The sequence below is a fragment of the Nanorana parkeri genome, unplaced genomic scaffold, assembly GCF_000935625.1.
Source record: "Nanorana parkeri isolate BGI_ZX_2015 unplaced genomic scaffold, ASM93562v1 scaffold369, whole genome shotgun sequence".
In the NCBI taxonomy this organism is placed as follows: Eukaryota; Metazoa; Chordata; class Amphibia; order Anura; family Dicroglossidae; genus Nanorana; species Nanorana parkeri.
Window position 1 is genome coordinate 1,058,958 of NW_017306637.1, and position 27,663 is coordinate 1,086,620.

General features: G+C 41.2%; 1 protein-coding gene across 1 annotated transcript in view; it reads left to right on the top strand.

The window, feature by feature from the left end:
- MAST3 (microtubule associated serine/threonine kinase 3) overlaps positions 1 to 27,663 on the top strand; it is a 114,788-nt gene that overhangs the window by 9,629 nt on the left and 77,496 nt on the right. Inside the window, exons 2-5 of the mRNA XM_018558944.1 lie at positions 7,134 to 7,222; positions 16,196 to 16,265; positions 21,470 to 21,490; positions 21,589 to 21,667. Coding sequence (XP_018414446.1) covers positions 7,134 to 7,222; positions 16,196 to 16,265; positions 21,470 to 21,490; positions 21,589 to 21,667 — 259 coding nt within the window. The remainder of the gene's footprint in view (positions 1 to 7,133; positions 7,223 to 16,195; positions 16,266 to 21,469; positions 21,491 to 21,588; positions 21,668 to 27,663) is intronic.

Sequence of the window (27,663 nt, forward strand, 5' to 3'; positions counted from 1 at the left end):
CTTTTAAGAAGGCACATGAAGATGTGGATTTACTTAAAAAGGTCAGTTGGAATCCACATGATTGTTTTTTAATTATAATGACAGGCTGTTACCCAGACTGTACCTTTTTCAAGTAAATAATCCTCCACTTCTTTAAAAGAGCTCACTTAGCTCAATGAAACCAGTGTTTTTCATCTTGTTTTGAATGTTGCAAGAATGTTTTGTAGAAACAGGAAGTCTTTTTTTTTTTTTTAAATATTAGGACTATTAAGCATTATGTGTTTATGCAAGATTCCTAAATTACTATATTTAAAGGTTTTCATTTTTGTAACCTTGGCTTAATTTATTTTAATTGACACCCAGCAGTTAAAACTTAAAATTGCATTCAAGTACCCTATACATTTTTTTTTTAGCTTATTTGCATTTCATCGCGCGCTGCAGACCGCCAAACTAACTCTGAATTCATGCTGACATTGTCCTTCCTTCTGGAGGGTGACTACTTTTGTTCCCCATGGTCCCTGTGCGTGTTGTAAAGTAGCTGCCGCTTCAAGCTCGCTCCTGTGATGGACTACTAATTTGTATTGATAATATAGCCCATCACCGGAGTGAACTGTAGCTACTTTACAACATGCACAAGGACCATGGGGAACAAAAGTAGTCACCCTCCAGAAGGAAGGACAGTGTCAGCACCAATTCTGAGATGATTTGAGGATCTACAGCCAGGTGATACACAAATAAGATACACTTTTGTTATTAGTTAAGGTACTTGAATGCATCTTTAAGATTTAACTCCTGAGTTTAGTGTCACTTTTATTTAGCTCTAGGAATCAGGGGTGAAAGTTTATTACTTAAAGGAGAACTATGAAGTGAGTGAAAATCACTCATCCTCATAGTTCGAGCCGACGTGTGACAATGAAGCTGTCACACGTTGGCTCAATAGATCAGGAAGTAAGCGAACACATACCGTCACTCGCTCACTTCTCGATCATCTCCCTGCAGAGAGCTGTGACTGTCTGTCAGTCAGGGCTCCCTGCAAGGATTCCCCCCCTCCCAGCGCTAACTGGAGGAACGGACGGGGGAGGGGGTGGGCACAGCTGGCTCTGCCTTTAGATAGGCAGAGCCAGCTATCATTTACGCAGCTGTTTGGATCTCGACAGCATTGTCTCAGTATACTGCGAGCTGTAGCTCGCGATATACATAGCGTTGGGTCACGGGAGGACGCTAGTATATGTCCTCCCCGTGACCCTTAAGAGAACTATGGGTAAAAACACTTGCCCCATAGTTCTCTTTTAAAACATTTTCTTATAATCTGAGCTGTGAAGTTTTTTTGCTGCATGTGTGGATAGCTAACATAGCTTAAAGCCCAAATCAGGTCCTGCTTGCCTTCTACCTCCTCTGGTGGTGGGAATGGGGGAGACCCCCTCCGAGGGATCCATTACTTTTTCTGGCCTAAGCTTGAACTGGGCTTTAAAGTTGAGCACCAATCAGCTTATTAGGGATGCACCAATACCGATACTAGTATCGGTGCTGATGCCAAGTATTTGGGCGAGTACTCGCCCAAATGCTCCGATGCCTAGCCTGATATGGCCTGGTATGGCCAGAAAACCAGGTCCATGCTTTCTTGTCACCTAGTGACGAGAAGCATGGGGACAGCTTCCTTGCTAATCAGGAAGCCAGGTGGTGAGTCTTTTCACGCCGCCCGGCTTCCAGGCTAATCAGGAAGCCAGGTGGCGAATCATTACACACCAGCTGGCTTCCTTAATGGGACTTACGGTATAGGTATTTGGTATCGGTGAGTACCGGGAAAAAAATTTCAGTACTCGATACCGAAATACTGGTATCGGTGAATCCCTACAGCTTTTTAAAAAAATCCCATTTAGGTGACCCCCCTCCCTCTTTCCTGAACATCTAATCCCACCCATACCACTTGTGAAGACCTGTTTGGAGTATGGATGCAATAGATTATATAGAACTCGGATTAAGATTAATTTGAGTGAACTTTCTGACTTTAGCACAGTTACAGCATCTCCTGGATAATTAGCAGTGCTAGTTTGTTTTAGATTTTAGCTCCCGGTCTCTGCTGCCCCTCCTGGGTGCCGGGGACGGCCATGGCGTGTGTTGGCAGGGAGAGCAGATAGAGATCAGTAAACATCTGTTTGCCGATTCCCCTCTAGTGAATGAACCCAGAGGCGCCAAGAATTTTGCCACTTCTGGTTTCAGAGCTGGGGAAATAGCTAATAGAGCTCAATTTGTGCTTGATTAGCTTCATTGGAGGGAAAATGTAACATTAGGGGTTTAATATAATCTGTCACCTTCAATGCACTATCATAGCCACCACGTGCACTCACATACGAACATAAGCACATGTCGGGTGTGCCTATGCATGAAAACGACGATTATGACACACGTTAGGTATCACAGTGCAGTGAGAGCAATATTTCTAGGGCCATTATTCATGGTTAACTCTGAACCGATGAACTGTATAGGCTTTTAAAAGGTCGTTTCTGTGGCACATGCAATTTTGAGGCTTGGCATGTCTGGTATTTTAATACAAAACTAAATTGCAACTACCATCATATTATTCTCCAGTCTCTGCTTTCAGAACATTTTTGGGGAGGCCTTAAGCAATTTTCAAGCCTAAATTGTGCAATTTAACACACAAAAAAGAAAAGCCTGGTACTGATACAGGGCAATTCAGATGGAGAGCCATGAGAACAATCTCAACCATCTGCTCTGAAGGAATCCCAGAGTCTCTGAGCATTTCACAGGCTCAGAATCACCAAAACTGGGAACTCTCTGTACCAGATCTGTGTTAGCTGGCACAGGGGCTATCGGGGGCCTGCTGTCTTTTTAAAGAGCATGTCACCAGCTGGGATTACGGTCACATGTCTGACCCCTTTTGACAGTTTATTTAAAAAAAAAAAGGAAAATGTATTTTAAAAACATATAATATCATTATTTAAAAAAAAAAAAACACCCCAAAATATACTAATAATATACTCAACATCTTTACATACACATGCTACACATAAAAGCCATTTATGCTACACATATTGGATATCCCCAGACATGACAGAGGGAAATTTATTAACTATAGGGCCATCTTTTTAGTTTAATGCGAAATTGTTGAGCTGTAAAGGTTATTTAAAGATATCGCATTCATACAATGCTTGTCTTTTCATAATTTATGAGATGCACACAGTTTTGAAGTTGGACATATTTATTCATATGGTGTCGCCTATTTGATGAAAATTTGGTATCTTCTTTTTCTTAAATTTGGTTGTAATAAACATTTGATAAAGAATCATGGAGAAATAAAGAAACCATACCTCTATCTTTTAATTCTGTAGGTCCTCTGCATTCAGTAAATATAAGATGTCAAGAGTCTTTAGTAGGTTTTCAAGTCTGAAATACACGTTTCCTTCTGTATGTGGAGAAAAAAAAAAACCCTACGAAATCTGGTCCAGCAGTGAAAGGGCTAAAGTAGATCTGCATGCTATAAACTACCAGCAAGACTGGCACATGTCATGTGTATATACCTTATGTTGGCTAATAAGGTTGTGATCTAAATAGTAGGTCTGCAACAACTAATCGACTAAATCGATTATTGAAAAAGTTGTCAACATTTTCAATCAACGATTAATTGGCTTCCGATTAGTTGGCCCTGTTCATGGCTCCACACACCATCAGCTATAGAGGAATACAAATCCCAGCAATACATTATACACTATATGTATAATGTATTGCTGGGATTTGTTGTATTCCTCTATAGCTGGTGGTATTCTGCTTTGCGCTGTATAGAGGACTACAAATCCCAGCAATAATACATTATACAGCGCAATGCAGAATACCACCAGCTATAGAGGAGTACAACAAATCCCAGCAATAATACATTATACAGTGGCGCAATGCCGAACACCACCAGCTATAATGGACTACAAAACCAGCAAAAGTACAATATACAGAGCAATGAAGAATACCGCCAGCTATAATGTACTATTTCTGGCATTTGTTGTATTCCTCTATAGCTGGCGGTATTCTGCATTGTGCTGTATAATGTACTTTTGCAGGGCTTTGTAGTCCTCTATAGCCGGTGCCATTCTGCATTTATTGCTGTATAATTTTACACTTTCCATTTCACTATATTGCACACCACACTTGTTTTTGTCTTTTTTTACTTCCACCGCTCCAAGTTTGCGCCTGTGATGGACTACAATCTCAATACAAACTAGTAGTCCCATCACTATAGACATTTTTTAAAATGTATTTAATTTTTTTATCCAATTAATCGAACTTAATAATCGGCTAACTAATCGATTTTGAAAATAATCGTTAGCTGCAGCTCTACTAAATAGCCTTGTAAGCAAACCTCCCAAATATCCTGCTTTCCCTGAGACTGTCCTGAATTTTGAAGCAAATCCCAGGGTTCCGTGAACCCCCCCCCCTATCCCAGCGTTGGATGCTGGTTCCAGCACCCGCTACCGGTATCTGACTGGTGCAAGTACAGGAGAGGGGAAACCCTATCCCTGCCTCCTGTGTTTGGCCTTGTGACAATAACATCACATGGAAGTGTGGGCAAGACTTCCCTTGCTCTAAGGCACAGCTGCCCACTCTGGAATGAAGTGTGTGCAAATGATGGGCAAATGATGGGCAGACTTACAACAACCCTGTACCAATTAAGTAAGCACAAAGGGGGCGCCTTTCCTGGTGCAGGTCAATTTTATTTCAGTAAACATGGGATAAAAGCAAGGACATACTCACAAACATGTGATGCAAAATAAGCTGACAGGCAGTGAACATCCACTGGACCATTCCTGTATGCTGATGACGTTAACTACGTTCTGACGAAGGGGGCGTACAGGAATCGTCCAGTGGATGTTCACTGCCTGTCAGCTTATTTTGCATCACATGTTTGTGAGTATGTCCTTGCTTTTATCCCATGTTTACTGAAATAAAATTGACCTGCACCAGGAAAGGCGCCCCCTTTGTGCTTACTTCATAGATCCACAGCTTTCCCGGCTTTCTTTGGGGCAGCATCCTGCAGTATGCCTAAGAAGATTTCTCATTGAGAAGTGACAGTCTGTGGCGCTTTACCGCTTTTTACTTTGTTCCTGTACCAATTAAAGTGGCACTAAGCTCAGGAGTTAAATCTTAAAAATACATTCAAGTAAATTATTAACAAAAATGTGTCTTATTTGTGTATTAATCAGCTGTAGATCCTCAAATCATCTCTGAATTGGTGCTGACATGGTCCTTCCTTCTGGAGGGTGACTACTTTTGTTCCCTATGGTCCCTTGGTGTGTCCCTGGGTGTGTTGTAAAGTAGCCACCACTCCAATCTTGCTGAGCCATGGAGAACAAAAGAAGTCACCCTCCAGAAGGAAGGACAGTGTCAGCACCAATTCAGAGATGATGTGAGGATCTACAGCTGTGAGTGAAAAGCAGAAAAAATCTTAAAAATGCATTCAAGTACCTGAACTATTAACAATGGGTAATTGTGGGCATCGCATTCTGTTTAGGCTTTTTTTTTTCTTTTCATATCTCTTTAGGTTGAACTCGTTGGACATGTGTATTTTTTTTCAACCTGACTATATGTAACAAATATGTAGCTTAACTCCTGAGTTTAGTGTTACTTTAAAGCTGACAAGATGGAGGGTGCTGCAGCAAGAGCATTCCCAGTGATGCAGGTGCACAACAGAGCCTTCCAATCTTGTAAGGAGGGGCATGAAATGTCTGGATGACACTATGGAGAGAATTTAGTCTGGGGTGCTGATGTGCAGGACTGTGTGGATAGAACTACAAGTCTTAGCTTACCCTGGGTGTCAGAACATGCTGGCTTACGTAATTTCTGAGTTTAAGGGAACTCCAAGCTCTGTAAATCTGGTTTATGCAATAGTGTCAACTTAAACCTACAAAAAGAATAATCCTAGTATGCATTACATTACAAATTAGAATCCATGACCCTCCATAACCCTTTTAGACCATTTGTAGGGGTTTTGGTGTGTCACAAGCGCCAAATTTCAGTTCAAGACGTACTGGGATTGTAGTTTTTAGTAGGTTTTGGTTGATGAGCATGTTCAAATTACCAGTGGGCCGCCTCTCTATGGGCACCCTATCTACACCTCTCCCCCTAGGATGCACATAGTGAGAAAACCAAGGAAAGAGTAGGGTTTCCGGAGATATGTAATTGACAAAGCCTATATGATTGACTAAAATTAATATCATATTTATTTTGTACCAACAATAAATAATAAGAATTGACAATAAATATAAGTTAAAATTCGAATTTTAACTTATATTTATTGTCAATTCTCCGGAAACCCTACTTTTTCCTTGGTTTTCTCTCTTGATGAGCATGTTGCCAAGTTACATACATACAATAAGGGGCTTAAGAAGAAAATTGAGAAAATCTGATTTATAATGGCAAGAACACAGGAAGCAGCCATATATAACTGTATTACTTTTATATGGCGGTGCTGTGTTAAACCAGCATCTGTTTATTCAGTATATACTGTAGGTAGGCTGTGTACTTGTTTGGCTGCATATGATGTTTAGGAAAAGTACCAACCACTAACAATAGTGCCAACCACTGAGGGCGGAGATTAGAAACGATATTCGGCAGCTTTTGGCCAAGAGCCTCTGCCACTAAAGATGTAAGAGTTGTGTGGGGGCGTGCCCCCCCTAACCCTGCCCTGCCTCTGTGTGCTGACACGAACAGGATACCACTCTCCAACCTATAGGCATCAATGGCCACTCAAACATGGAGGGTGCATGTCCTCAGCAAACTGACTTGGGAAGCTACCAGGCACACTGTGTGTGTCCTGCAACTTCTAGCCGTAATCCCAGGGAGGCAAACTGACCACCACAGCGTGGATCTGCTTCCAAGCATTGACCAAGAGGAACTGAGAGGATCACCAGGTGTTTAGCAGTTACCCGGTACATAGAAAATTAAAACATTACAGGCTACTTTTACTAAACAGTATGTGAATAACCCAACACATAAACTGAATTTAAATTTTTGAGGTAACTTGCACTTTCATATCTTAATTTGGTTATTTTTGGAAAGTTTAGGTCATGTGTTTTTTTTCTTTTGATGCATCACAATTGTTGAAATGACTATTATTAAATATTCTTTATTTTGTGTTTTGTTTGCAGTTGCAGAAGCAACAATAGAAAGAGCTTGGTGGTGGGGTCCCCGTCACCAACATTGTCACGCCCGCTTTCTCCGCTCTCTGTACCTACAGGTAAGTGTATGTGTAAATCATACACACATCTGTTCTACATTCTCCAGTAAACTGATAGGCTGCATTGTCAGTGATGACTTAGTCTCTCTGAATGTATAGTCTAGCCTCAGACACACGGATGCTATCGGCATTTAGTCTTTTTAAATACAGAAATGATCTGGGAAGTGTAACAAACCTTTAGACTTTCAAGATAACATTTTCCTTTGTTTAGCTGTTCCTGCTTAAAGCCCTGTTTATGCACCCTTACATGCGTTTATAGTTTTTTATTGGTTCCCGGATCCACAGAATCCTATTTTCTTGAAAGGCAGCTAAACTAAATAGTCTGAATGATACCATTGAAAATCAACAACATGCATTCATATTTGCTTAGAAATGTGCTCTAAACATATATAAGCACAGGTTTGAATCTACCAGTATGAATGAAGCCTTAATTGTTAGTGATGTCAATGGTCTCTAGTGAATATATAGACTTCATTGTTAGTGCTAGTCTTAAGAGAATGTATAGACTACATTGTGAGTGACATAAATGGTCTCTAGTGAATGGATAGGCTACACTGTCAGTAAAGTTAAAGTGGACCTTTACCCCCTTTCACTAGAAATCACAGCAGCATGCAGCTTTGCATGCCAATTTAAAATCATGTTTACATTCATTGGTTAAACAAACATGTTTTTAATTTACTTACAAATGGAGTTCATCTACTTCCTGGTCCAGTTCTGGCACAAATGATGTATGGGCCAAAGTGTTGCATCCTGGGAAGGTTTCATCAGCAGAGCATTGCTGGGAAATCTCTTCTTTAATCTTAGGGAAAGGCATTTTCCTCCCGTGAGATGATATGCATGGTCACATGCTCTAGTCACATGTGCCGGAGTTCCAGGAAGTAAAGGGAGATCTAGTAACCTACCCTTAGTTAACATGGCCACTGTCAGAAGACTGCGGAAGAAAAGAGAAATAAGGTATGCAAAGAATACGCAGCCTGCAATAATCTAGAAGTATGTGTTTGTAGATTGTCATTACTAAACATTTCTAAAGGTGTCTTTGTTATTGTTATTTTAAAGATATGGGTAAAGGTCCGCTTTAAAGGTTCGTGGTAAATGCATAGGCTTCACTGTTGCTGATGTAATAGACGGCTAATTAATTCATAGACTGTCTTGTTGCTGATGTCACTGGTCTCTATTAAGTGGGTAAGCATCATTGATGGTATTATGTTCGAGAGATATATTAGTAAATGCGCAGTCCTGGCGATATAGTATCCAACATTTTGCCTGCCAGAAGGCTCAATGGTACCACAACAACACTTTGCTTTCCCCTGATCGCTTCTGAAATGCAATTCATGGCATGCCATGCTATATTTACATTATTGCATATTGTTTATGTTACTATATATGGATCCTGTGGAATCTTTTCTGACTGTCTATGCTGGATACTTGTGTATATATTACTTGTGCATATTCCTACAATAGACTTTCTCTTTTAATCAAACTTTCTTCAATAAAACCATTGAATAAGAAATAATAGAAAACACACAAACCTTGTGTCATGCTGTATTGCAGCATAATGCATAAAATAGTATATAGCCATGTAAACATAGTAACAAATAAAACCACAACATATTCAAAAACATTGTGGCACATAGAAATGTAGTAACTAAATCATCAATGGCATATTCACATTCAGTATTCAACGTCTGGTCTCTTGTGAATGCATAGTCTTCATTGTCAGTGAAGTCGCTGATCTCTAGGGAATGGATAGGGTGCATTGTTACTGATTTCAATGGATAGTCTGCAGTGTCAGTAATGCTGTTTATCTTTAGCAAATGGATAGTCTGCATTGTGATGACTAGGCTACATAGTCAGTGATGTCACTGATCATTATAGAAATAATATCAATGGTAAATTGGTAAGAAATAGCTGATCTTTTGTGAATGAGCAGGCTGTTCTTTCACTCAACCCTAGTGAGTTCACTAATCATACCTGGGACAAACTCAGTCGAGCTGCATCACACTGCATTTTTTTATTTTATTGAAATGTCACAAGTGACATTTTATTAAGTTCTATGGGCATACCGTGGTTGTACCACATCTCACTGCGGTATGCTTAAAAAAGTTAGTGCATATGGTGTGAATGGGCCCTTAGGCTGTGTTTAAAACCCAGCTCCAGACACAAAACAAAAAAAACCTCCCCCCACGTTGCAAGGATTAAGGGCTTGTTAACTCTAGTGTTGCAGGGATTTTTATTGTTTTAATCAAATTACAAAATGCAAAGTGAGTGAACAGGAGAAACATCTAAATCAAAAAGATTTTCGTCGGGTTGGTAGCGTGAACGCAAGATGAAAGCCGCACGGGCCGAGGTGCGCAAGCGCACACTGCCCGCTCACCATTGCAATCATCTGCAAGCCCTCCCCTCAGCGGGGAGGTCTTGCTATGATCTCAAGTACGATCTGCCTGTCCAAGATGGGCAGGTCGTGCAAAATTTTAATCCCCTTACAACCATGGTTGTAAGGTGTATGGGCAGCTTTCCACTTGCACAAAGTCAGGGATTTTGTAGGATTGGAGTCAGGTGTATGATTTACCAATTATGCCAAGCAGGTGCTAATGATCATCAATTCCATAGGTAGGTTGAAACACAGTCATTAACAGAAACAGCTGTGTAGGAGGCTTAAAACTGGGTGGGGAACAGTCAAACTCTGCTACTAAGGTGAGGTTGTGGAAGACAGTTTCATGTCACAGGTCATACACCATGGCAAGACTGAGCACAGCAACAAGACAGAAGGTAGTCATACTGCATCAGCAAGATCTCTCCCAGGCAAAGATTTTAAAGCAGACTGGGATTGCAAGATGTGCTTTTCAAGCTCTTTTGAAGAAGCACAAAGAAACGGCAATGTTGAGGACCGTAGACGCAGTGGTCGGCCAAGGAAACTTAATGCAGCAGATGAAAGACCCATCATGCTTACTTACCTTTGACATCGGAAAGGTGTCCAGCAGTGCCATCAGCACCGAACTTGTGGGACCCAGGTACACCCATCTACTGTCTGAAGAGGTCTGGCTAGAAGTGGTCTACATGGAAGAATTGCTGCCAAAAAGCCATACCAACGACTTAAAAACAAGGCTAAGCGACTCAACTATGCAAGAAAACTTACGAACTGTGGTTCAGAAAAATGGCAGCAGGTTCTCTGGACTGATGAGTCAAAATGTGAAATATTTAGCTGTAGCAGGAGTCAATTTGTTCAGCGAAGGACTGAAGAGCCGTACAATAATGAGTGTCTGCAGGCAACAGTGAAACATGGTGGAAGTTCCTTGCAAGTCTGGGGCTGCATTTCTGCCAATGGAGTTGAAGATTTGGTCTGGATCAATGGTGTCCTCAATGCTGAGAAAGAAGAACAAGGAGTCCTGGAATTGTTTAGCCCCCACAGAGCCCTGATCTCAACAGTCTTTCTGGGATTACATGGAGAGAAGGATTTGAGGCAGCCTACATCCACAGAAGATCTGTGGTTAGTTCTCCAAGATGTTTGGAACAACCTACCTGCTGAGTTCCTTCAAAAACCGTGTGCAGGCATACCTAGAAGAATTTATGCTGTTTTTAAGGCAAAGGGTGGTCACACCAAATTATGATTTGATTTGGATTCCTCTTCTGTTCATTTACTTTCCATTTTGTTAATTGATAAAAATAAACTGTTAACACTTTATTTCTGAAAGCACTCTTACTTTACAGCATTTTTTTCCACACCTGCCTAAAACTTTTGCACAGGGCTGTACTGTACATCTACACTTGCTTTTTCCTGTTTTTCGTCCAAAAGAAGGGTCTTGTAACTGTATGGTAACCCAACCATGGGAGCATTTACAGGTGTATTTCTGGCTTCTGGAGCATTCAGTGAATTTTGCACTTGCTTACACTTATAGCTGGTCATTGCTTATTGCTTTTGTTTTCACAGTGGTTATCTGTAAAAGCAGTTTTGCAAAAACAGTCCTTTTCGTCATAGGTTGCATGTCTGTGAGCTGAGTTTAATGAGAGATACAGTTTGAAGTAATATTGAAGTCTAGCTTAAAGCCAGGTATAAATTATTATGCATGCTTACAGTGGTCCAGCTTTTCCCAGTGTAAGTATGCATATGCATAGTATCTCATTGGCTGCTGGGGATCCTGTAAAGAAAGCACTGTAGTAGCCGGAACAACTACAGTGCTGGCTGTGTTCACAGAACACCTAATATTTTTATTAATGAATACAAGGCATTCTCTGGACGCAGGTCAGATGATGACATCACTGCCCAATCGGAGAATGCCTTGTATTCATTGGTAACAATTCTAGACATTCTGTGAATGGCTGCTGTGCTGAGTGAGCGACCCATTGGAGGGAATTTATCAAAACTGGGGCAGACAAAATCTGGAGCAGATTTGCACTGCAACCAATCAGCTTCTCTGTCTCATTTTCAAATCTTACCTAAGCAAACTGAAGAGAGATGCTGATTGGTTGCCATTGGCAACTGCTCCAGATTCTGTCTGATTCAGTTTTGATAAATTCCCCCCATTGTGTTCTCAAAGCAGAGATGAAGCCATTTAGCACAGCGCAGTACCAGCACCCAGAAGATTGCGGTCAGCCGGAGCTACTGCAGTGTTTTACAGGGTTTCCATGGGCTGATCAGGTATGGCATATGCGTACTTACATTCTGCCAAGCTGGATCAATGTAAGTATGCATATATAAACTTATACCTGGATTTCAGCTTTCACTATAATAAAATACACCTATAAGGGGGGGCGTTGTTGACCATGGAACAGTGAGGACGTGCAGCCATGAGCTCTACTGGTCCGGGGCTTCCTACAGTGAACTTTTAAAAAAAAACCGCAGGTCAGAAGACGCTGATCTCTCCGGCGCCCTCCACGTCCTTGGATGTGCCGGCTCCCTCCCCTGACACTCTGGACCCCTCGATGCATGCGGTACATTCCAGTTTGTAAAGGTTCCAAACTTTTTTCATCTGCGTTTTCCAATACAGCTCACTGACTTCTTTGGATTCCTAGAAGCTGAGGCGATCTCAGTTGCTGACTGGCTTGACTTACCATTCTCTGGAGATGGCTCCCAACCACTCGATGTCCTGCCCCAGCGTCACAGATAGGCCCACTCTCGCTCAACTACTTTTTTGTTTCCCATTTCCTGCTGGATTGGGTCCCCTCCTGCAATATTTGCCCCATGATCTGGTCGGACCATGCTGCCATAACGTTGTCCCTGCAGGTTCCTCAGGCACCCCCTCAGGAGTGGACTTGGCATTTAAAAGAGTCCCTACTCGCCGGCCAGCGGTGTTCCTCTGGAATCGTGGGGGGGATTACTCAGTTTCTTGAGGTTCACGCTTCGCATCCCACCCCCTCCCTCTTCAGTGGGAGACACTGAAGGCGGTTCTGAGGGGGCTCTTAATCCAGCAGGGTTCCAGGCTGAAAAGGAAAGGATTACGAAATGTTCAGGAGACTATTCAATCCCTCTCTGTTCTGGAAACTCGGCATAAACACTCACCTTCTCCGGAACTTTTGTTACTCATCTCTGATGCCAGATTGAAGCTTCTAGGGCTTCTTGACTTATCTGTGTCGAAGTATACAGACAATAGAAGTATACAGACAGACTAGCATCCAGAGCCAACGAATCTCGTGATAAATGTGGGATGGCTCTGGCTCGGACCTTACATCCTAGATCCAATCATATGTATGTCCCGCATATCCAGTCCCCGTCTGGTACTCTGGCGAGTTCTCCATCAGAGATCGAACAAACCTTTGCAGATTTCTATGCTTTCCATTACAATCTTCCGGGTTTGGATGCGACCTCTTCGGATCGTGAGGCGCAGGAATCACCTGCACACCATACAGCTCTTGAACCAAACGAAATATACGTTGGTGCTCTAAAAGACAACACGGATGGTGCCGTGTAACAATCCAAGTAAAGATAGTAGTCACCAGCACTCGATAGTAATGTGCAAAAAGGATAACACTTTTATTGAAATGTCACATGCGTCAAGAAGCCAACGTTTCAGGGCCGCACAAGGTCCCTTCATCAGGGCGACATCGTGACAGAGTGTTCTTGATGCATGTGACATATCAATAAAAGTGCTATCCTTTTTGCGCATTACAAGTGAGTGCTGGTGACTACTATCTTTACTCACAGATCCAAGCTTGCGTTGTTCACCGACGATTTATTGCTCTACGTCACTCGCCCGCATATTACCCACTATCTTACAAGAATTCACACGTTTTGGTTCCCTGAGCAACTTTCGGGTTAACCTTTTTAAATCTGAGATCCTCACTGTGTCCCTGGGGGAGGTGGCCTTTAGTCAACTGCTTTGTAACTACTTTTGTCCCACCTCCTTGAAATACTTGGGAATACAAGTACCCACTGATCTGGCTAGTTTACACTCCCTGAATTTTCGCCCTCTACTTGAAGCTGTAACTCGAGATCTCTCCTCCTACAACCACAAAACCATCTGGCTGGGTCGGATTAATGTGCTTAAAATGGATGTATTTCCTTATCTATTCCAGACACTGCCCATTGTTCTTTCCTCTCTCTATTTGAAACAAGTTCAGAGAGTCTTCACAAAGTTCATAGGGGTTCTTTCCGTCCCAGGCTCTGTTATAGGATGCTGGCCGTATCAAAATGCAGAGGGGGAGCGAGTTCATCAGACACTTTTTTTTTTTTTTCCCTCCATTCCGGTGGGGGTGGGGGCGCTAGGAATAGTGGATTGGTTCCACCGAGCCAATGATAAACAATGGGTTTGCTTGGAGGAGACGATTGCAGCTGTTGACCTGCTGGCGTTGCCCTGGATACCCCCTGGGTCCAGACTAGTACACTCCTCTCTTCCCTTTTTGACTACACACACCTTGAAATTGTGGGATTGTTATGTTGGCCATCACTTTATCTCTTCTTATGTGGGTCTTTTCAACAACCCGGCTTTCCCTCCGGCGATGTCTGGATCCTCATTTGGCAGATGGACCAGAGACTTCCATCGCCACCTGGTCTCGCGTTGCAGGAACAGTCCTTGGCAACGGATGCTCGCATCGATATAGATCCCAGGAATTAGTTGGCAGAAGGGCAATTTCGCTCTTGTGTTTCCTCTTTTCCTCTTTCTCCGGGCCAGGCTGCTTCAATGGAGACCCCACGGCCTTTGATACACTCCTTCTGAATTTCAAGCTCACGTCCCACTCTGTTTCCCTTCTATACTCCATCCTTTCTTCCATGGCCTCTCCAACTTTACTGGCCTACACCTCCGCATGGGAGCGTGAGTTGGGTGTTACTATTGATGAGGCCGACTGGGAGAAATCATTTGTGCTCACTCATTCTCTCTCAATTGCCAGTAGGGCCCATGAAAAGAACCTGAAGATACTGACTAGATGGTACAGATGTCCAGTGGTTCTTCACCAATTCTACCCTGAGGTGTCAGATGCCTGTTGGTGTCGTAATGACTCCCTGGGCCACATGACATATCTGGTGGAGTTGCCCCCTAATCCAGGGGTTTTGGCAGGGGGTGTTGGGGATGTACTTCAGAGTGACTGGTTCTGCAATTGCGAACGACCCCAAGATATTGTTGCTGTCAATGATTCTTGGGTCGCTCATGTCAGTGGAGAGAGGCCTCTTGAGGCACTTTCTCACAGCTGCCAGGGCGGTTATCCCGCACCATTGGCGTACATCGGTGGCCCCTGCCTTGCAGAATGGGCTGTGGAGATGCACCATATAGCAGACCTAGAGGGCCTTTTGGCGGAGGAGCGTGATGGTGGAGATAAATTAGTTTATGCTTGGATCACCTTTCGCTTCCTGGAGGCTATCTCTTCCTGAGCTACCGGTTAATTGGTTCTGTTGGGCCTCCTGGCGGAGGGTGGGACTCCGTCCGTCCTTTGGTATGTTTTTCTTTTTGTTTCTCTGGTCTCCTCCTCTTCTTCTTTTTTTTCTGGTGACTCTCTTGCTTCAGGGAGATCTACCCTGGCTGTCTGTTTTTTGTTTATTTTGTCTCTGTCCCTATCGTATGTGATACTCAGAGCCTACTCCCCAATGCGAGTAGTCGCTCTGATAAGGGGACTCTGCTTTGAATAATTTGTTAGTCCCCTCCTTGAGACTTTTAGGATGTGGGGTTCGTGAGACCTGGCTTGTACAGTGACTTGGCCTGAGTGCTAACCATAACCAACGCTAAAGATTGGGATGTTTGTATTAACAAGTCATGTTTTTGTCTTCGTTTAAGAATGATGTTGCCTGTGCTGATGCATTGTATACCGAGTCCCTCTAGGGATGTGTCTCTGTTACCTTTTTCTCTTCGTGTTCTCAGTTTTTATTTGTATTCTGTCTTGTATTCGAAAATTTCTAATAAACTCAGATTGAACTAGAAATACACATGTAGAGTAGTACTAAATAAAGCATTTCCTTTTATTATGTGAGAAAGAACACATTGATGCTTGCATTGCTGCTGGCCCGGATCACTCAGCAGCTCTTATCCGAACTTCTGGCTGAAAAGCGCACACTGAGCGCATTACATGAAGACCCTCTTTTGCACTACATATTCCATTGCACAAATCGCCTTGCCCCTCCTCCTAGACTCAGCCTTAGGAGTCTGTCATTCCTTTACATTAGGGAATCAGGGGCCGGGCGTGCATCGCTTTAGGGGTTGCCTGTGTGTATGCACAGGCATGTGAATGGATTGTCTCCTGCTTGAGGAATGGATGCTTCCTTAAGACTTTGCTAGGGCAAGGAGACGCCCGACAACGGACAGAGGGGGCAGCAAGATATAGACCTCCGCTGCAGAAAATGTAAAAAAAAATTGGGTTTAATATCGCTGTAAATATATTTTTAAAGTTTGTATATATATATATATTTTTTTTTATTGTATCAAGATGTATGTGTTAAAGCCATTAAATGTCCCATATTATCCATGTGTTTTAAACTTGCACATTTCGATATTTACTTCTTGCTGCCATGTACGGATATGTTTGCTCATTTACATGTTCTTTTGATAGCAGGGAGCAGCCCTCTGGACAGCCCAAGAAACTTCTCTACTAGTACTTCGGTCAACTTCCCTTTTGCACGTAGGTGAGTGTGGCAGACCCGTTTATCAAGATTTTTTAAAACGATAGAGGATTTCAGTGCTTTTTTATTTGCTGAAGTCAGTGCAACTAAACAATATTTCAGACACTAAACCATGTTTCTTTTTAATTAGAATTTGCCTGCCACAGACATTTACCACATTTTAGTATTATAGCACAATAAATCCTCCCTATCAACTTTATATTTTACAATCCACAATAGCCCAGCAATACTATTTAAATGAATCTCTCCCTTAATGTCAACCTGACCTTGCAAATGGCACCCTTGGACCTAGGCCCTACCTTCAATTTCTGCCCTTGTCAATCATAAGCCCACCCTGTCAGTGGAAGAGGCTATGATGTTTGACACCAATGATGGATAGGGCTTAACTGCAACTTGAGCAGCACTAAACACCGTGGTATCTGAAGATTTGCTGTGTGAAGGTGGCCATACACTTTACAACCCTCGCAAGACTTTTGTCTTGCGAGGGTTGTAAAGTACTTAAAAAAACGTACGATCTGCCCATCTTGGACAGGCAGATCGTACTTGCAATCGTCGCAAGCCCGCCCACCTGAGGGGCGGGCTTGCGATGACTACAATGAGGGGCGGGCTTCCGATGACTGCAAACGGGAAGTGTGCGCGTGTGCAAACACCGGCCCGTTCGGCAGTTGTCGAACAAGCAGGCCACTAACTCGTACGATTCTCGGCGGGTTTTCCAGCCTGCTTGTTCGACGACGTGCGACCGTACAGTAGAAACGGTCGCACGCCTTCCATGCACTGCACGATTATCGTACAATCGCGGGATTGCCCGCGATTCTCATACGAGAATCGTGCAGTGTATTGGGACCTTTACAGAGAACATCTGTAATGCTCCATTCACACCTTGGCATATTGTCGCAGCTGATTCAGCGCGTCAAAACGCTCCACCCAAGGAATCCCATACATTTTTATGGCCCCCGTTCACACCTGTGAGTTTTGTCGCAAGCAGAAATACGCCTGTCGCTCGAATTAGTACATGAGGTACTTTGGGGCAGATTTCAGCATGTTTTGTTCCATAGTCTCAATAGAAAATGCTTGAAAAAGCGCATTGCAAATTTTTTTTTTTCTTGCACATTTTACACATTAACATGTGCCAAAAGCTGCTCACAAAAATGTGCGACTAAATATACTCATGCTAAAACGCTAAAAAAAGGGTAATAGGTGTCACTTAGGTGTGAATGGAGCCTAAGACCCTTATTTACTAAAGAAACCGAGCATTTTCTTGAATTTTCACTATGCAAAGTGAATTTCCAGTTAGCTTAGTGGATGCGGAAGTTCACTTTGCAGAGAATACTTAATTACACACAAATAAAAAAATTAAATAAAAAAGGATTTTTGCTTGCGCGTGATTGGCTGTTGGAAGTCAGCACAGCCTCCCCACATGTAATAAGCTGGAAGAAAATTTCCTTGGAAAGTGAAAGTTCACTTTGCAAAGTAACCATGCTCCATTCCTTTAGTAAATCTACCCCGCAATGTCAATAGTGCCTAAGCACTGAAAATTAGCAGTGCACTTCCTGATATATGAAAGTGTCTAGGCACTACTGTGCTTACAGCCTCACAGCTGTATATCTGGAGTGTGAATCTAAGACACGGCTGTCTCTGACTGCTAGTCTCAGGACAATGAGCATCATAGTAGCGACACCAATTCTAACTCCAAATGTCCTGTTTGCTGTAGGCTCTGAGCACGGGTAATACTGGTGACTAGTCCTTTGCCCTCTGCCCTCCGTATTCTTTTTAAGCAAAGCTTCCAGGCTCCAGTTCCTCTTTAACATTGACTGGTTCCTGTCTGTGGCCTGTTCCTGCTTTGTTTAATTAGTTCAAAAATAATGCATCCTGTCCATGTACATTCTGGGCCTAGGATCCAAGGGAAGAGTGGTATTCCGTAGTCTTGTCCTAGGGTGACAACACTGCTCCTCCACAGATCCAGTACAGTAAGTGAGCATTATCACCCTAGGAGGAAAGTGTGTTTTGGCAGGATCACCAGGAAAAAAAAGGCCTGAAAAAAATGAATGCAGCCACCACATCTAAAGACTTGTAAGCGGCAATAAATAAATGTTTTGTTCTGGGCATTTTCTTAACCTTTTGCAGTGGGGATATGCCTGCACTGTAAGGTTTGATTGCTCGTTGTCTTCTAGATGCAAAAATAAAGTTATACTCACCCTATCTTCAGGGCCAGCTTGTTCTTAGATAGGTAATTCCAGCCTCTCTCCCCCTCTGCTCCAGTAGTCTAAGGTGTCCTGTGAGTGAATCACGTCCTATACACTGAAGGGAATTTTAGCAAAGCTGGAGCAGACAAAATCTGGAGCAATCGCACATGGCAATCAATCAGCTTCTATCTTTCATTTCCAAAGCTTTACTGAACAAACTGAAGAGAGAAGCTGATTACTATTGTCGGCTCTAGTTTTGATAAATTCTTCCCACTTTGTTTTGGACGTGGGGACGCCGAGGGACATCCCATCACTAGAGCAGAGGAGGAGTCAGCCTAGAGGGAGCGCTGTAACAGCCAGCCATCTGCGAGGTTCAGGTGAGTATAACTTATTTTAGCACCTAGACTAAAACGAGCACTTTAACCCTTGCAGTGTGGGGATAGTCCAACCGCAAGGTCAATACATCTTTTTTCCCTGGAGTTCTCCATTAAAGATCTCTAAACCCATAAACAAAAATTATCTTCTCTTCCTTTTGTAAACTACTAACCTAACCACCCCCATGTGATGGAGATTAATAAAGGTAGATATCTTTGAACTCCACCCTGTGTAGCAACTATGGCTCCCTCCATAAAAACAGTGCATAGCGACCGTAGCCACCCAGGGAAGGGAAGTGTGCTATTTGCCTGCTGAAAATAAAGACAAAGATTATAAAAGAAATTAATACAGCCACTTTATTTAACGACTGGTAAGCTGCAAGGTATTAGATATTTTTTTTTTTATTTAGATATGTGTTAAAGAAAAGTTATAGTCCTTTAAATTTCTTTCAATTTATCAAAACTATGTGGGTTAATCCCTGCTTTTAGTCCCGTGTTTGTATTTTTTTTTCTCAGGATTTGCAGTGAATTTCATGTTTCCTTCAAGCCCTTTGTATTTCTGTTCATTTACACCATGTGTAGGTAACAGGTACCTGCAGTGCCAAATGTTTTTATGTGGCATACTTTTTTTTTTTTTTTAAGCTGCGTACTAGAAACAAATCACTTGCCTTTTTCTTTTTGTGTTACACTTCTGTGGGCTGTAACAGCCAGTTGTTGCTCTCTTGCTGGTGAGAGAGATTTTGCTGCATTTCTTGCCAAAGAAGGGGTAATGCCATGCTGCCCTTGCCAACGGGGGAACAACACCGTAGGAGCAGGTGAGTGGTTTTTGCCCTCTTCAGCAATCTTAGTGTGACATGGGTCTTACAGGGTTATTCACAAAAGGGTGAAGAGTTTGGAGAAGGCCGGAGAAGTGAACAATCTAGGACAACATAGCTGATTTTGGAACAATACTTCAATTCAGCTTACTTTCCCGTTCAGCTGAATAACCCTGTTAAACACCTTCCTTCCTTTGGAGAAGCTGTTCTTTTTGAGCTGCTTTACCTCAGAATCCACTTTTCCTATCTTTTGAGCTAAACATTCAATTCAGTTTTTCTCTGTCAGTGGCTCATTGTTTGCATACTAGAGTGTGTGTGCACCTAGCCTTTATGTTCATTGTTTTGAACAGTGGATCGCTTTAGGTTTGTTATGGGCAAAGCTGTTTATCTCGCCAGGGTGGAGCGGGTGCTCCTGGCCCTTGTTATGTTTGCATTTTAAGAAGTGACTCAGTCAGTTTATCACAGTTTATCACAGACCAAGCAGATTCTAATGGGTTTTAGTTTGATATGGTTGACTTATGGGCTGTGACTGAGTGCCCTTGCAAAGGTAGAACGAGTGTTTTGTAATCTTTAAAGTGGCGCTAAACCTAGGGTTTAAATCTTAAAAATTGCATTCAGGTACCTTAACTATTAAGAAAAATGGTGCTTATTTATGTATGACTGAGCTGTAGATCCTCAAATCATCTCTGAATTGGTGCTGATGACACTGTCCTTCCTTCTGGAGGGTGGCTACTTTTGTTCCCCATGGTCCCTGTGTGTGCTGTAAAGTAGTCACCACTCCAAGGTCGCTCCTGTGATAGGCTACAATCTCAATACAAGTTAGCGAGCTTGGAGCGGTGGCTACTTTACAACACACACAGGGACCATGGGGAGCAAAAGTAGCCAGCCTCTATAAGAAAAATAGTGTCCGCACCAATTCAGAGATGATTTGAGGATCTACAGCCGAGTGATACACAAATAAAGATACATTTTTGTTATTAGTTAAGTTACTTGAATGTATTAATATTTAGCTCCTGAGTTTAGTGTCACTTTAACATAGAGTACAAGTCGGGCAGTGTCTTAGTATATGTCTGTTGCTGGTACTTCAGAATGTTGCTGGTGCATCACATGTTCATCATATCAGGGAGTTACTATGTATCTGTTGGAGCATTGCATGTTAGGCATAGCAGTGCTCCTATGCTTTTTCATATGGTTCACAAATTGAGTAATGCCTCAAAAAATGGTGGTTTTGCTGATGGGCTATTATGTATACAACTTTAAACCCGTGACTCTTTTTGCGTGTATGTTTTTTTTTCTGCGTGAAGCAGGCTCTTGTAACCCTTTTGATACGATGGACCTGTAAACAGTGACTCTATGTTCCTCTTGCCAAAGTAGCGTCTCTTACGTTTGGTATAAGTGACTTATTAAGCCATGGTTCAGTGTGGATCTGTCAGGCATAAGTGACGCAAATGCTGTGAATGGATTTACATTTGATCAGCAGCCTCTGGTCTCATTGTGGATCTTTCACAGTCAGGTTTTTCATTCTAAACATGGACAGATCGAAATAAAGTAAAATATGCTGTTGCATAACAAAGTAGATCTCTCAAGGGTTGGACTGCAAACAGACCTTTTATGTTGCTCAAATTCTAATAGGTCTTTACTAATTTATATTTGGATTTGTATGGTAGAATAATTAAAGATATTGTCAACCAATGTATTCCATGATTATGGGTCATTCTTTTATTAGATCATAACTATCATTTCTGAATGTTGGCTAATAATTTATGCTTCTACAGATATTATCCCTGTTTGATATGCTAATGTTTCTTTTTTTCTTGCTGTTTAATCCCTTGCAGTCATGGACCACGCACTGACAGGTAACAACAGATCATTCTTGCAACCTATCAGCCTATCAAAACTAGATTTGAAAAATATTTTTAACTATGAAATGTTTATCTTCAATAATTTGTTTCAGAGCTGATGGACGTAGATGGTCCTTGGCATCATTGCCATCATCTGGATATGGTACCAATACTCCAAGTTCCACTCTTTCGGTAAATCACTGCTTTTCGTAATATATATATTTACAGTATCTATCAGCTGATTATTCATTGATAATGTGTGACCTGGACCTAGGCAGTATGTGCCACACCCCTGAGGTAAGTATAAAAAAAAAGGAAAGGAAAGCTGGGGGTTTTTAGGCATCAATTGACAACTTCAAAAACGGTGGGTTATAAAAATATATTTATTGGTATATAATTGTTAAAAGCGGAGTAATTTCATAAAACCAACCTAATTTGATAACTCCCTGGGAGCTCACTCCATTACTGTGCTATCCCTTATGTGTGAATAACATGATTTGAATCACAGTACAAGATATACAAAACATGATTGAGTAGCAAAGATAACATAATCGAATATCATATGATTTCAAAACATGATTGGAAAAATTAATTAATTACATTTGAACACATGATCAAGGATTTAACAATAAAGGGTAGCTGACAGTGGAGGAGCACAATTTGTCTCGACGTTTCGCGCTTGACGGCGCTTTTTCAAGAGGAGGAAGTTATCGATAAAATCGATGTGTGTGCGTCCCTGCGGCCCCGTCCAGACGCAGAACCTGAACCATGCCCTTCAGAGCAGACCAGGGGAAGAGAAATTGAGACCATAAGCCACACTTTAGGCAGCAAAAGATGAGAGGTATATTGTGTCAGAATAAACCATTGGATGAATAAGGATCAGCAGGGACGCACACACATCGATTTTTATCAATAACTTCCTCCTCTTGAAAAAGCGTCATCAAGCGCGAAACGACAAGACAAATTGTGCTCTTCCACTTTCAGCTACCCTTTATTGTTAAATCCTTGATCATGTGTTCAAATTTAATTAATTCATTTTTCCAATCATGTTTTGAAATCATATGATATTCGATTATGTTATCTTTGCTGCTCAATCATGTTTTGTATATCTTGTACTGTGATTCAAATCATGTTATTCACACATAAGGGATAGCACAGTGATGGAGTGAGCTCCCAGGGAGTTATCAAATTAGGTTGGTTTTATGAAATTACTCCGCTTTTAACAATTATATACCAATAAATATATTTTTATAACCCACCGTTTTGGAGGTTGTCAATTGATGCCTAAAAAACCCCAGCTTTCCTTTCCTTTTTTTTTTAAGCTGATTATTCATTGTGATATTTTGGCTTGAACAAGGTTTGACTGTCAAAGATGTACACTTTTGATTTAAAAATAAATTGTTTTTGTTATGTTTTGAATTTCCTATCAATTCCATACCTGCTTAAACACAGCGCTTCTAATTTAAATATTGTCCAAAGACTACCTTGTTAATATCCTGACCAGAAAATATAATCTATAAACAACCAAAATAGTGATTTCTAAATATCAGCAAGAGCTCCTATGTGGAGTCTTATTAAAACTTTTTTTTAAGATGTAAAGTCAGATCTATCAAAGTGCAGTTAGTGCCAGCTATAACATTGTGCAAGTATCCTTCTGTAATAACCTATAATGGCCAATGTAATTAATAGAATTGAGCAAATATCCCTCTGTGTAACCAATAGCAACCAACACAATTTATAAAGTTGTGCCAATATCAGTCTGTGGTAATTAAATACAGTTCGTCTTATTGTGCAAACGTCCAACTGTGGTAACCAATAGCAAGCAAAGATCAGTGTGAAAGATGTGCATGATGGCTTCACTGGGTAAACTCACTGGAATAGGTTAACCTTAAATCAAAAAGGTCAGTGCTTTTTCCAGCTTATGGTGTAAATACTTCTCTCCTGCGCCTCTGGATCTTTATATAGTTCAGGAATGCTGTAAAATGAGAAAAGGAAGACTTTACATAGTGTAAAACCATTCCGTTTATTGAATGGAAATTATTGAAAATGCACTCACAATTTCCAGTGCTGTTTGCTAGCACTAGCTGATGCGCTTGATTTCCTCCTCCTTCCCTGATCTTTCTGAGAGCTACGAGTGTGCAGTCAAACTGAATGACATCACTGACTCCGCCCTACACCTTGCGTCACTTTGAGACTTCCTTCTGATCCCATAAATAAGTTTCTGGTCTTGGGGACTCAGACATTGTATGCAGTGATCATACTTTAAAATGCTAGGCTAATATCAGTAGAGGTTAAATGCCTCCGTTGATTTACATTTTCAACCTCCGTTGACTTCTGTTGTGTTCCTTTTTTTTCATTTTTATTAACATCTCCTGAGTGAACAAACTTCTATGTTTTTTTACCTTCCATTATGTTGTGTTGCTTTGCATTGAAATTAGTTTTTGACACGTTACATCGTGCTAAGAAAAAGTAGAGCATTTGTTTTTTTCATCGCATTGCAACGGAATGCAATAGATTGCAGCCGTGTTAACTGGTCCTATTCACACCCATACATTTTTAGGGGTTACTTTCCGTTGACATCCGTTGAACAATGGATTCTAACAGATTTGTTGTGAATGGGGCCTAAAGTGTATATAAACCTCCAAAAACAGGAATATAGTGTAGCTTACCAGGCCTTAGATGTGGTGGCTGCATTAGTTTGTTTTTCAGGTTTTTTTCCCCCCCTTTTTTCACCCACTTTCTGTCCCAGGGTGACATCATTCACCATACTGTATCTATGGAAAAGCAGTGTTGTCACTATAGGACTGCATACACTTCCCCCTCTCCTCTTTTCCATAACATAGATAGGAGGGGTTCTGTGGTCCTTAGCCATAACTGGGAACACTGTAATTGATGAGAACCAGATTGTGACTGACCAGATTTCTGGCAGGATCAACAGGGATTTTCTGCACTGATCAAAATGACATAACCATCAGTGGTACAGTATATACCATGATTGGTATGTATAACCCACCAAAAGGGACCAAAGAAGGAGAAGTTAATTGTTAAGGTTTACATAACCTTTTAGGTCATTTAACAACCATACACTTTACACATGCATCAGTCCTATCTGAAAAAGTTGCATGCATATTCAGAAAACTGTGTACCTGTAACCCAGTAAGAGTTCAGCGTGTGCTTAGCAAAAAGGATTTTGTGTTAAATACTCACAGTCCTACGTCCTTAATACTAAACTTATGCTAAGTCTTAAAGTTCTAAAAAACATAATGAGAACCCAATTAATCAAAGAGGTCAAAAGATAATGCTTGTTTAAAAAAAAAAATGATTTGAGGAAAAGGAAGTTACTCTACATATTTGTTTGTGACAAAGTATGTGAACATTTTAGTAACTGGTGTGCCCCCTTGAGCAGCAATAGCTGCAACTAAACATATCTGGTACTTGTTGACTAGTCCTGCACATTAGTTCATGGACATATATCCTGGCATTTTCTTGCAGAATTTGCTGGTACAAATCAGAATTGAAAGTTCTATCTGTGATTGCTACCTTTTTTGGTCCAGAGACAGCAAAGCAGGCCCAAACCACCATACTGCCACCAACATGTTTTACAGATGAAATTAGGTTCTTATGCTGGAATGGAAAAACTTATGCAGTTTTTACCTTCCACTAAACATTCAGCCTTCTGACTTTCCAGTAGCCTTATGCCTTATCTATATGTTCTTTATCAAACTGTAGATGAGCAGCCATGTTCTTTTTGGATAGCAGGGTCTTTATCCCTACGACCCTTGAAATTGAGAGAGTGCAGAGAAGGGCAACAAAATAAACAATGGTAATAAGGGGGCTGGAGAACCAGAACTATGAGGAAAGATTACTGAAATTGCACTTTTATACTCTGGGGAAGAGGCGTTTAAGTGGGGATATGATTTCCATCTAAAATTGACTGGTGATGTTAGACTCTTTTAAAAACCTCTAGATGTCTTCCTCAGGGATCATAGTATTCAGCGGTATGGAAATTCTTAGTGAATCCTACACATACACACACATATCGATTGAACTGGATGGACCTGTGTCTTTTATTCAACCTTAACAACTATGTAACCCTGCCATGCGCACCATTGTTAAGTGGGTTGTTTTTTTTTAGTGAACACTGACATTCCCTAGTGTAGGAAGGTCTTTAGCTCCTTTGATGTTAGTCTGGGGTTCATTGAGATTTTCTGAAGTATTTTAGGTCTTGTTCTTTGTTGTTATCTTTGATGGTCTGCTACTTGTGGGAATGGTAACAGTGGTGTTGAATTACCTCTATTTGTACATACTCTGCCTGACAATACACTAGACTGGTGTAGTCCAAACACTTCAGAAACCGTTTTGTAACATTTTCTAGCTTGCATCAGCAACTTTTTTCGAGGTCCTCCAAAATCTCCTTTGTTCAAGCCATGACATACAAACCTGTGTTACTATCAGACTTGGATAGTCAACCAGATTTCTGTTCTTTATGGTCCCCTTTACACTTTCTATTGTGGTGGATTAAATGAATGGCACACTTGGATTCAATATGCCCATGCCTTTCCATCCTGAAAGTTTCATGTTTTTATGGTTGTTGCAGGGGCTCGCGCGTTACCACAACACGTAGGTGAAAGGGGGCCCTAAATAAGGTGAGACCTCTCACATCTAATTATCCCATTGATTGAAATGGCTAACTCTAATTTTTTCCCCTTCAAATTATCTAAGAATCCAACTAGAACACAAGTGTGATGCCAACCACCACATTTTTAGCATAAGTTGCTTATTTATAGTTTTGGGTTCCTTCTTTTTTTACCATTTTCACAAAAAGTCATTTAAAATTTACAAATATTTGTTATTTATTAACTCATACAGTTTTATCTTTTAGATTTAGTAAGATTTTTGTAAATTGTTTATTTTGTGTGCACTGATAATAATTGTAGTGTATTTTTATTGAAAATGTTGATTTGATAAACATCTGCTCAACTATTGTGCTACCTAAAAAATTGGCAGCACCATCTTTTTATTTTACTGGTCCTGTGCTTTCAGAAAATGTATGGTCTTTTGCAAACTCAGAAAGCTGTAGTTAAGAATTGCAGAAATGATCTGGCCAGCTGAGGTTAAAAGCAGATCACAGAGCCCGGGAGCGAAAGGGTTAATGCCGCAATATACTCTGAAATTAAAGCAAAGAACAAATATTTGTACATAAATATGAACTAATAAACCTTGCGGGCCCAGTCACACCATATCCAGTGCATTCCTGCACGATCCGTAGCCGGAACGCACTGGATTGCAGAAATCAACCCGGGACGCGTTCTGGGGCGGGAGGGGCACCTGTGTCAATGGCACCTCAAAGGGGGGGGGAGACGAGACATATGGTGTGTCTGCTGTGGGCTGATCACACCCCATAATGGAATACACAGGTACATCCTTTTACTCCGGGGGTCTGATTTACTACATTGAAAAGTCAGGTATTGTTATTATACAGGATTTATATAGCACTAACAGTTTGCGTAGCGCTTTACAATATAAGGAAGACATTATTTTCTGCAGTTTCTAATTGCTTGATTGACACATTGGCTATATTTGCAATTTACTAAAGAGTAGCTAAACTCAAAAACAAAAGTTTAAGCTAACTTCATTGGGAGGATTTAGAGACCGCTGAGTTATTTTTATGCCTACAGGAGGAGAAAAAACAGTGACCAGCCGGCATAACCCTTCCCAGTCCCAGCATTCCTTCCCAGTCCCAGCATTAAGCTGGTATCTTATGAGGATGGATACCTTTTTTTCTGCTGTGAAATATTTAACTCTTTTTACTAGTTGAATTTTTTTCCCTTTTTTTCTTAAATCAACATTTCCATACACTTTGCTTAAGCTGGTCTCTATGTACATCTATCCCGATCAGCCCAACTTCAGCAATAGCTGTGGAGGCTGTACCTGGATCTTCATAGACTGGATGATTGTAGGACTAGCCTGGAATGTGGCTTAGGGCACTGGGTTCCAATGTGTGGCTCTTTCCAGTCGGGATGCACCAAAATACATTTTTAAGACTGGCACCGAAAATAAAAAACATTTGTCTGGCTGGAACCAAAAATTACTTTTTTTTTCTCCCCCCACCTATTTAAATTGTTTTAAATTATTTTTAAAATTATATATTTATTTTTATTATTTCTTTTTTTACTTTAATATTAGGG